The sequence below is a fragment of the Calidris pugnax genome, unplaced genomic scaffold (assembly GCF_001431845.1).
Source record: "Calidris pugnax isolate Ruff unplaced genomic scaffold, ASM143184v1 scaffold499, whole genome shotgun sequence".
NCBI lineage: Eukaryota > Metazoa > Chordata > Aves > Charadriiformes > Scolopacidae > Calidris > Calidris pugnax.
The window spans coordinates 992,686-1,004,383 of record NW_015092476.1 but is presented as its reverse complement, the minus strand read 5'-3'; the positions used below and the strand labels follow the sequence as shown (position 1 = coordinate 1,004,383).

General features: G+C 44.6%; 1 protein-coding gene across 1 annotated transcript in view; it reads right to left on the bottom strand.

The window, feature by feature from the left end:
* Positions 1-1,326: 1,326 nt before the first annotated feature.
* The window catches only part of ELL2 (elongation factor, RNA polymerase II, 2), a 31,647-nt gene continuing 21,275 nt past the window's right edge, over positions 1,327-11,698 (bottom strand). Inside the window, exons 8-12 of the mRNA XM_014962562.1 lie at positions 11,376-11,691; positions 8,595-8,664; positions 5,887-6,058; positions 4,959-5,003; positions 1,327-4,802 (exon numbers count right to left, since the gene is read on the bottom strand). Coding sequence (XP_014818048.1) covers positions 4,686-4,802; positions 4,959-5,003; positions 5,887-6,058; positions 8,595-8,664; positions 11,376-11,691 — 720 coding nt within the window. The 3' untranslated portion in view covers positions 1,327-4,685. The remainder of the gene's footprint in view (positions 4,803-4,958; positions 5,004-5,886; positions 6,059-8,594; positions 8,665-11,375; positions 11,692-11,698) is intronic.

Sequence of the window (11,698 nt, the reverse complement as noted above, 5' to 3'; positions counted from 1 at the left end):
GGACAGACCTTCCTCAGAGCAACTTGAGGCCATTTCCTCTTGTCCCATCGCCTCTTCCTTGGGAGAAGAGACCGACCCCCATCTCTCTACCCCCTCCTTTCAGGGAGTTGGAGAGAGCGAGAAGGTCTCCCCTCAGGCTCCTTTCCTCCAGGCTCAACACCCCCAGCTCCCTCAGCCTCTCCTCATAAGACTTGTGCTCCAGACCCCTCACCAGCTCCGTTGACCTTCTCTGGACCCACTCCAGCCCCTCAAGGTCCCTCCTGTTGTGAGGGGCCCAATAGTGGCCACAGCAGTCAAGGTGGAGCCTCACCAGATCCCAGGAGAGGGGGATGGTCACTGACCCAGTCCTGCTGGCTGTGCTGTTCGTGACACAAGCCAGGATGCTCTTGGCGACCTGGGCACACTGCTGGCTCATATTCAACCCTTCTTGACCAACACCACCAGGTCTTTTTCTTGGGCAGCTCCAGCCACTCTATCCCCAGCCTGGAGCTTGGTGTGACTCAAGGGTAGGACCTGGCACTTGGCCTTGGTGACCCTCACACCACTGGCCTGGGCACATCCACCCAGCCTGGCCAGATCCTCTGCAGAGCCTTTGCATTTTGCTCTTTTTGGCTAGAAATTGGCCCCAGCAGAGAAGCCAAGGAAGACAGCACATCTGCTGGTGTGGGAAGGAGCAGGACATTAAACTTGAGGTCAAAAGAAGGAGAGCGGGCAGAAGGAGAGGACAACCTGCAGGGAAAATGGCTACAGAAGGTTTGCTTTTAGTGCATGCTCAGAGAGGGTGGAACAAGTCACCCCCACCCCCGTTCTCTGGTCTTTGCCACCCAGCCCTGCCAGCAGCGCTGCCACCTGCTTCAAAATCAGCTGCAGGAGGTTATGGTGAGGAGATGTACCTTTAGGTGATACCTAAAGGGGCTCCAGGAAAGCTGGGGAGGGACTCTGGATGAGGGAGGGGAGCCCTAGGAGGAGGGGGAAGGGTTTGACCCTGCAAGAGGGGAGATGGAGCTGAGCTGTGGGGAAGAACTTGTTTGGTGTGAGGGTGGTGAGAGCCTGGCCCAGGTTGCCCCGAGAAGCTGTGGCTGCCCCATCCCTGGAGGGGTTCAAGGGCAGGTTGGAGGGGGCTTGGAGCACCCTGGTGTGGTGGGAGGTGTCCCTGCCCAGGGCAGGGGGGGGCACTGGGGGGGCTTTAAGGTCCCTTCCAACCCAAACCATCCTGTGATTCTATGATGTCCCACTGATATGTCCCCTCCGTGGTAAATCAACACTCAGAGATGGAGGAGGATCCCCTTTCTACCCCCACCCCAGGACAAGGAAAACCCAAAGCTCTCAGGATTGGAAAGTCAAGTTTTATTGAACTGGAATTGATGTAGAACAGAGGGGCAACGATGGCTCGAGCGTTGGTTCACGAAGCGCCCCCCGGGATGTTTCACGTACAGAGTCATAACACAGTTCGAGTGGAAACAGTTGAAAAAAGTTGCAAAATACTCTCACAGTCAGAAAAGGGGGGAGTCACAGCCCTGATTTTAAGCCTCCACCTTCACAAATATTGCCGTTCCCTTGATCAAATCCTCCCCAGAAGGCCTGGGAATCGCCACGTCCCTCCCCCGTCAGGCACAGGAACAAACCTTAGTGTACTTATGAAAGGAACGATACTCCGAAACAGCCATAATTCTTTGCAGGAAATAACATTTACGTATCTAGAAAGACTGGTCGTAACACCACTATTTTAAAAAGGCTAACAAATAAGAAAAGTTACAATATCAACACTTTAACCCGATTTCTGTTTAAAACCTGCAGAAGGAACTTGCTCCCAAGACTTGTCTACGCGTTTGACAGAACAGTTCCGAAAGATTTGAGTACTACTTTTTTTTTTTTTTTTTTTTTAACTATAGTTATTAATTATTTATTTTTGACGACAGAGAAGGTGACCTGAAGAATTAAAAGCAGTCAAGCCAGCTGCTTCAAGTGACACTTTAGAGTACACATCTATGATTTTAAAAACAAAAAAACACCCCAAAATAATTACTTTGGGCACAGTTTTTCTCCCTCAAACCCCAGCCAGACTGGAAACCTGTCCTTCTAACCTACGTTGGTTTTTTTTTCAGCCCACTAGAAAAGGGCTTATTGCCTCCCTTTCGATGACGTATTTATTTTTTTTAACAAAGTGTAGTGAGATTCACAGTTTCCATGAAGGAGACTCGAGCAGCTGTCCCTTCCCTACATCAGTCACTTGCTTTGGGTCTGCAGTAGTGTAAATCCCAGCCCAGACGCCGCCACGCGCAACGGTCTGGTTTGGTTTTTTTGTTGTTGTTGATTTTTTGCTGAGCGAGCTGGCCAGTTTTACAGGAAAGGCCAAAAATAAAAAAAAAAAATAAAAAAAAAAATACAGTCAGAGGCTCCACTTCAACGGGCTCTCACAGCATTTGCTGAACAGGAACATCAACAGCAGGGAAAATCAAGAGATAAGTTGATTTACAGCACTGTTGTGCCACACCTGGGCTGCTGGTTGTCACCCTGCGAGGGCTCCAGAAATGCTCAATGAGAGTGGGGAAAAACCTCCAATTAAGGCTTTTTCTGCAGCTCGCCAGGTCTGAGGGTGACAGGATGGACCTCTGGTGCGGCGCGAAGCTCCGGCCACCACACGGACACCGGGGACACCGATAGTCGAGGCCAGGCCGGGGGAAAAAAAATAATCAATTAATCACAGCGGGTCCCCGTCACGCAGAGATGGCACCAGGAGCCACCCCAACACAGCGTCCCTCAACGGCAGTGTGTGTTGGACACAGGAACTGTCCAGAAAAACTGCCAAAAACAGGCCCCCAGCATCAGGAAATTCACATTATTGTAGCCTGGAAAGCTGCTTTGTCTCTGACCATGTGCTCAGGGCTGGGGCCTGAAAACCCAGGAGGAGGCAGCTCCCGGGGGGAAGAGCGAAGAGTCTTCTCTTCGTCTTGCCATTTGAAATGCGGAGTCGAAAACGAGGGCACCAATCCCCAGTAATTAACACAAATTCCGCTGTGGAATTCCCAGCGGAAAGGGACGCACCTGGACAGCCATCCCATCCCCACGGAACGCAAACGTCTGCGAAAAAACCAAGTTTAAGGCAAGAATTCAAATGCTACCATTTTACCTGAACTCACGTTTTCTGGCAATCGAACATTTTGTGGTTTACAGTGATACACAACAGTTTTGGTTTGGTTTTTGTTGTTTTTTTTTTCCTCGGATGCCGGAGATAAAGTCTATTAGCAACACCACCACAATTTTGGCAAAAGTTGCAAAGATCTGACTTGTAAACATAATGCTTCCCTTTTCAATTGGCAGCATTTTGAAAAGACACACACACAGTAAGACACACAAAGATTTTGCTCAGTTTTGACCAAATAACCTGTGTTTTCACATGATAAAGTAGCAATGGTTTACCTCAGAATAAACCAAAAAAAAAAAAAAAAAGAAAAAAAGAAAAAAAAGAAATGCATGAAATGAAAGTTTGTGCTGTTTGGTGATCACAGTATTTTATAGTTAAATACATCTGTTCTTTGTTATATTCCTGGCACCCAGGACAAAAAAATCTTTAAATATATATTACATGTAGGCAATAGCTTCTTTGCATATCTCTCTTCAAAAAATACTTTATAGCAGTATATAAATAGATAACCTACATGTTTAACCTTATAATCTTGCCCCAAAACTATATATCTGCTTAATTTTTTGTAAAGTATCAATTTCCCCAATATTATTAAAGCTGACAAAACTTATTGAAATGGAAACGCTCTCACCTTCCACAACAGAAACAGCAATTTTCTGCAGGAATAAACCTACAGCAACACTCGTCAGTTGTTTTAACCTGAGCATTTGGGCCTACTTAGAGTAGCAGCTTTTTAATTTTTTAAATTTTTTTTTATTTTTTTTAAAGTTTTTTCCCCATCAGGCACGCTGACAGCCAGGCGCTCTCGCACACGCTCGCAGAGGGCACACGCACACGCGCCCGGACAGGGGCAGGCCACGTGGTGCTTCCCAGGGGGGAAGCAGTGCAGCTAATAATTTAACCACACTGAGTGTAACACACGCACAGACACACACACACACACACACACACACACACACACAAACACCTTAAGGCAACCACTGCAATGGGGGGTCTGAGTCGCAGGGGTGAGTCTCTGCTGTCGCGCCGTACGCAGCACGTACACTTGCCTCTTCAACCCTCCAAAACAATGTCATTTGTTGTTGCGTCGTTTGGTTGTTGTTTTTGTTGTTTTTTTTTTTTTTAAAGTTTTGTGCAAATTTCTAAACTTTCTACCACTTAAGGCAAAGAGTTTGCATTAACAAGAAAGGTCAGAAAACAGACTTATGTTTATCCCCAAACATTTGAATTTGCTACAATATTTTCTTAAAATGTGCACAACTCCATAGTGGAGGTGCTGGGTCCCCAGCACCTACCGGTAAAATTATTTCAATGGAGAAACACAAGCCTTGAAGAAAAGAAGGGACCAGAAAAAGCAGCTTCAAAAAATGCATATAAGCAACATCAACAATAACAAAAGTAGTTTAACTTAGGCTTGCTAATACTGAAACTTCCGTAATGCAAAAGTTTGATACTGACTTTTAGAATCTTAGAGTAACTAACTTTGACTTTTAAATAAATAAGCTTCAGTCCATTCACACGTGCTGGTCGCAGCAGAAGGCTAGTGCGACGACTCTGCTTGCCGTTGGTCGAACTCCTCGATGAGTCTCTTAATATGAGACAGCTTGTTGTGGAGGTACTCACACCTGTACTTCTCCTCGTAGTAGTTTGGGCTAGACTGTAAAGATAAGGGGGGAAAAAAAAAAAAAAAGAAAGAAAATTTGGGGATGAAAACATTTCTGCAGAGTTTACTATTTCCACGACTTTTGCTTCCAAAACAGCCCGAGGCAGCCTCGGCCATCGCTGCCTCCCACAAAGCTGGTGCTACACGTACCTGCTTTAGCTTTTGGTACTCCTCTACTATTTCCTCCTGAAGCATCTGCAAGAAAAAAAAAAAAACCATGAAGATGATGTGAAGAACATTTCACTACTACCAGAAAATGCACATTTATATACAACACTAAAAATAAAGCACCCCGTTTTACTCATGGTATTTTCTTACCCCTCAGCCACCACTCTCCTGCGTTGCAAAAATAACCCCCAGCCCCCTCCATCACCCCAGATCTGCAATTAAAGCTGCAAACAGGCAGCAAAAGGAGCATGTGTTTGAAGAGACCCTTTGAGGAGTCTCTCACACTGCTCTGCGTTCACAGGCAGCAAAAACAAGTGGAGTTTGAGGGACGAACAACTTTTTGCAGGGTTTTGTCAAAAAATCAGAGCCAGCCCAGGCAGGGTCTGAGCAAGGATGCAAATTCTGCAATTTTTTTCCCTTTGTCGGGTTGAGCAGTGCCAGGGATTTCAAAGTACTCCTCCTGCTGCTCACAAACGCGTTTGCAATCTGCCAAAAAACTAAATAAAAGCCAACCAGAAATCCTCCACATGCACATGGAATTACAGAATTCTGATACTGAACGCAGGGAATTTGTATGTCTGAATCAGAGAGGTCTAGACTGGAAAGCCTGAATATCAGGTTTTTAACACTATTCCCTGCCAAAATCGTAGCCATCTGGAAGATGAGTAAGTTGTGGCTGTAGGTTTACTCTAGTGTATAAAATCACGGGAGAGAGAGGGTCAGGAAAGCTCTGGGATTTTGGCTGCTGGTTTCCACGCTCTCTGCATTTTCTCCCCCATCTGTGTAGCAGCAACCCCTCCCCTCACCAGGACGCTGAGGCTGTCAGCAAAGCCCCAGCCAAAAAACGTGGACTTTGGGATGGGACAACAGAAAGATGAAACACAGTCTTCGTGGTTTTATCCTTCTTTACCTGATACTCCTTGGACCCTGGAGAAACGAGCTTCCGCTCCATGTCGAGCTTGATGAACCTCCTGGTGATGCAGTCCATCCGCGCGTGCAAGTGCCTGTACTCGTCGTACTCCGCGTCGAAGTCATCCTCGTAGCTCTGGCGCTGCTCATACGAGACGATAGCTATGTATTTTCTGGGGAAAAAACACGCCATTTTACACCGAGGACATGGCAAATATCAAGCACAGGCAGCCGAGCTTTAGGTCAGTTAGCTATGTGACCTGTAAGCATGTGTGCTCCAAAAGGATGTATTTAGGTAATTACAGAAATCTACTATATCTTTGTGGCATCTATTTGCTAATATTTTACCTTTTAGAGCTTTTATTCAGAAGCTGTACCAAAAGAAAAGTGTAGCATACTTAGAAAACACTAGCAATCATTCAAACACAGAAGGACCAAATCATTCAAATATGAAAGGATCAATAAATACATCAGCTTCAATGAGAGAAGAGAAACTGCTGGATTATAACCTCTTTCTACAAAGGGACAGATTAATTAAGTTGTATTCACTTTTGAAAATTTGTTTTCGTTACATTTTTGGAAGGGACTGCACTTTTGGAGTTGGATCCAATTGGATCTGCCTATCCAACAGCAAAGCATAATGAGAAAATTTGGTCATTTTAGCGTACACCAGTTCCGTTGCTGCCCACCTGACCAAGGGACTTGCAATAAAGCAGAAAAACAAACTGCAGAGAAGTCAGAAACAAAAACCCACCACACCACATCACCTCCTAAGGAGAGTAAAAACCCCATAAATGCTTAAAGCCACTGATGCGTTGAAACTCTTCATCCCCTTCTCCCTCAAATCAGCATGTGTGCATTTAATGAGCTCATTACACAAATCCAAGATGAAGTGTCAATGCGAGTAACAAAGATAACTTCCCATGACCACCACACACCAACACTTCTGGTCCTCCCAGCCTGGAGACCTCGCTCCTTTGGATGATGCCAGCACCCCTACATGGGGAAGAATCCTACAAATCACCCTTGGATTCATCTTAACTGGCAGCAAAAATTTAACAGGTTCAAAGTCTGCACTAACACAGGCAACGACCGCTGTCAGTGATGGATCCCAGGCCAGATGTGCCCAATTAGAGCAACGGGGGGGAAAACTAGGGACGCCCTTCAACATGTTGGAAGACACCTCTGCAGTGATTGACACCCCACAGGACAAGAGCCCAGCAAAGCACTTCCAATGAAAATGTGTGGAGAGGGAAGAAATAAGAGTAGAAGTGGCAAAAAGGGGAATCTGTTCTGTTTTCCTAGTTTTTGCCTAAACTTTGCTTAAAAAGCTTGAGTTCCTTTACTCTCATAATCTTTACATTAAGATGGAAAGTGTCTTTATGCTAAAACCGGGATTATACTCATGAATTATGCAGCACTTGCAGACAGGAAGAGAAGCTGGAAAAAAATACAAGAAGTCCTTTAAACGGGACCAAATTGCTCCAGTTTTAGTCTTTCTGCACTGATCAGGCAGACGTCTGAAACAGCACGACCCACTTTTCCAGGACACCACGGCCAGTGGATTGTCTGCCAGATTGTTCAGAGATCGTGCCTTTCACAGAGGAGTCTTCATCACAGTGTTTATTACACCCCTATCAGAACTAGACCAACCGTCATGAAATCTTGCATGAAGGCTTTTTTTTTTTTTTTTGCAAGGTTTCATAAAGGTTTGTTTGCAGAAGGTATTTCTCTGTTTTACAGCAGTAAAGAAAAATCCTCCTGAGAAAAGTTTTAGTATTCTAAAAAAGCATTTAGGCGACCAAATGATTCTGTCAGTAGAGCTATTTCATTTTAAAGCAAGTTCTTTAATACTTGTCATGGATGAAAAACCTTTTTCATATAGAAGGTTATTTTTTAACTTTTGGGAATGTTAGTATGATGTTTGACAACTTGTTGAGGGGCTACAATTAAACTTAGTGGGAATTCTTTCCATAATTTCATAGACTGCCAGATGCCAGTTATTGTAGACATGTCACACTTCACACACAAATGTAAAGCATTTTTATCTTGTTTTGTAGTCAAAATTAGGCAGCTAAAATTTAAAATGTGAATTGAGGTCTTTGGTCTGCAATTCCATGGTGAAATTGGGTATTTTGCTGTAGCTTCAAGTTAGTGAAAGCTACATCAAAGCTACATTTTACATCAAAGCTTTAGAAATGACTTTGATGGTTAACTCCAGTTGGCTCACACACAGGCTTTGCAATGCTGGACTCTAAGGTCTGCTGCCTTCCCTCCCCACCTTCCCAGCTCAGATGCACTCAGCGGTGAAAACACAGGAAAGATGATCAAATTTATGTATTCAGCATTTTAGCATTCAGCTTTCCTCCCGTGTTGTCTCACCTCTAAAAAAACCAAAAACCAGCACACGTTCATAATCCTTTTTCATTGTGTTCTTGAGGAAGAATGAAATGAAACTGTTTTAAGTCTGCTTCTAAAGCATATTAAAATTTCCTTTTAACACTTTTTTTTCCCTGCAATAATTAAGGGACAACCTCAGACTTCAAAACTGGCAGGTACTTTGAATAAGGCAGCTGGGTGACCTAAAGGAACTTATCACCATTCTAAAATTACATTTTGATGAATTTTGTAGCTAAGTGAGAGGTTTTTATAGATGATTTTTCAACTGCTTCAATAACTATCAAGTGACTTAAACGTTATTTTACTCACTGGAAGTAGTCTGGTTGTTCACTTGTTGATGAATGAGACTCCGTGGAGGCAGTGAAAGTTTCCTTAGCTCCTACAGAAAAGCAGAATTTTGACACTTGCGATAAACAGATTTTTAATACAGCCAAACAATACCGACCCGACAGGCTTGAAAAAAAAAAATCCTTTAGAGTTTTATCCTCACAGTAAATGACTTGGAATAAGCTTTTTAAGTTAGTAATAGGGCCCACACGACCTCCTCCACAGCAGGCAGCACCGGGGATTAAAGAGGGCACGGCTACTTTATTCTCCAGGTTCTGCACCGGTGAAATATTGACCCAGGGTCAGCTTTTCTGCTCTGGAGACACGACGTGGGATCTGCAGAGCAATTCAGGCTGGGCAGCGACAGATGAGGCTGCACAATGAAGACAGCTTGATATATATCTACGTATATATACACACACACACAACAACAACCTGGTTCCGGTGAGAAATAGAGTAAAAAGCTGAATTTCTTTTCCTCCCGTGTTTTTATCCTTCCTTCCCTGCCAGTTACGGACACCCCAAGTTAGATTTAATTTCAGGACCCTTCCAAGCAGGAGAGTCAACAGCATTGTACAGGGGTTACTGGCATTCAGGCTTCAATACCCTGCAACAAAGACCTGCTGCTCATTAACGTGACAGTACCGTGTTTGAAAGTTATTTGCACTTGTAAATTGCTCTTTTGCTCTTTTAAATGGCCCTATGAAAGCACAGGACACTTAATCTCTAATCCCTCTTTTTAAAGGGATTTTCAGGAGCCCCCTATCTTTTTGATAAATAAGAAAAATAGCTGCCATAAGGAAATGTTAGCTGGAACAGGAAGGAACGCTCAGTATCTTGGTTTGGGGTTTTGTGGCAACCTTAAAAAACACACCCTCCTTTATATTCATTATTATCTTACACTGCCACTGTTTAAACACAGTGTTTCTGCTACAGCTCAGTCACTCTTCCCAATCTCTAAGCTGTATCTGAGCCTTAAATCACGGGGAGAGATAAGAGCTATCGTGGGATGTTCTACTCAATTATTTTGCCTTTAATATTAAAATTATTACACAGTACAGGAGGAGTATGAAAAGAAGTGTAAAAGTGGGAATGAAATTTGTGAGGAATGCAAACAGTAACATTAATAGTCACTGTATGTGAAATACAACTTAGGTGAACAGTTTTGCTGCAAGCATTTAATTTCCAAAAATTGCAGTGCACGGCTCGGTCCATGCCAAGGCTTCAGCGTAAGCACCGACTTAAAATGCAGCACAGGATTTTCCTCCCCAGAATTTTGTTACTGGCTTCTGGAGAAAGACACTCACATGTTTATAGAGTCAAGCACAAATATGTTCACAGCAATCCCCAGCCACGCAGGGGGTCGGTGTGAAACCACCACCTGGGAGCATCCTTATGTATGGGGTGCGATGGGAAAGGGCTGAACCTGACATCCAGTTTGAGAGTCAAACCTCCAAAATCAGACACCAGGAAGATTTAACAAAGGGACCGCACTCTGCCCTATTTTGTGTGTATGCGTGTTAAGACAAAGTATTTTTTGTGCACTTCTGTTGAGCTTTTCAATGCCATTTTAAGGGTGTGCATTTCTACACCTTTGGAAGTCCCGAGTTCTGCAGGAGGGAGGGGAGCACACAGCACAGCTCAAAACTCTATAAAGCCAACATAATTTGGTGTCTAGTTTATGACTTTCCTCAGAAAGGCTGAAATCGACTAACCTTGCATTGTGATACAAGAAGAAATATATTTATGTCTGGTCTATACATTTCAGCAAACTAGTATGGAATAACTACACGCAACAGCAGGTTTTTATTTTCAGTGTGCAGAGCCTAAAACCTGCTGTTGGAAAGAGTGGAGTAGGTTTCTGCCAACTGTCAGTTTACTAGAAATGAAGGAACAAAATAGAAAAATCCATTCCTTGTATTTTTCTAATACTGAGCTCCTTCCTGTAACCAGTTTCTGCCCAACAGCAATCCATTTAGGATTTATTTCTTCTAGTGATTTCTGTACTACAGAGTGAGAATTCTTGAAAGTGAATCTGAACAAGTCCAGCTTCTGGTTTTGGGGTTGATTTTTTTTCTGTTTGGCTGGTTTTGTTCCTTTTTTTTTTTACCCACTAGCAGTTACAATGTGCTGCAATGGCAGAAAAAAAAAAATACATGGTTTTTCATGACCATAGAAGCAGGGATAATGGCAAGATTGCCTGGAAGCCCAGCCAGGAAGCGCTGGAAATGTGCTCTTCTGCAGAGAGCTGCTTTCTGGGATGGGACTACCAGAAAAGGGAGTAAACTGGTTGCTATGATCTCCACTCTTCCACCTTTTTATCTCGCTTCTACCACCACATACTGTAGGGCAGGTTGTAGATCTCCCAAGGAACGGGTGATGGGACAAGAGGAAACGGCCTCAAGTTGCACCAGGGGAGGTTTAGGGTGGAGATTGGGAAAAATTTCTTCCCCGAAAGGGTTGTGAGGCCTTGGAAGAGGCTGCCCAGTGCAGTGGTGGAGTCACCATCCCTGGAGGGATTTCAAAGCCGGGCAGACGTGGTGCTGAGGGACATGGGTCAGTGGTGGGTTTGTCAGTGTTGGGTTGATGGTTGGACTCCTTGATCTTAAGGGTCTATTCCAACCTGGAAAATTCTATGATTCTACAATTCTGTAACTAACATACAGCAAGTGAAAAAAATAGACCATTCAGGTTTCTGGTTTTACTGGTGCCTTTCCACCAGGGTTACCCACAGAGGATTTGGGAAAAGCGTCACAGTCATACCTTCACCTGAGTTGGAACAGGAGGACTCTCCCAGCTTGGCAGTTTCTTCTTTTCTAAGGCCCTTCTCCTCCTTGCTGGCGCTCAGAGCGTCCTGCGCTGTGCTCTCACCCTTCTCCTCCTGCTCCTTCACCTTCTTGGGCTTTTGGTGCCACAACGGGTGCTTCTTGCCGGGGGGTTTGGGAGGCTCCCCCTGCACAGCGGTGGGCACCGGGGTCCCCAAAGCAGTCTGAGAGGTATTTTTTTGTCGCTGGTCCTCGTAGACGCTACCGCTGTTCTGGCTGAAGCTGTCCACCGGCAGGTCCTGCGTCCCCGGGCCCTCAGGG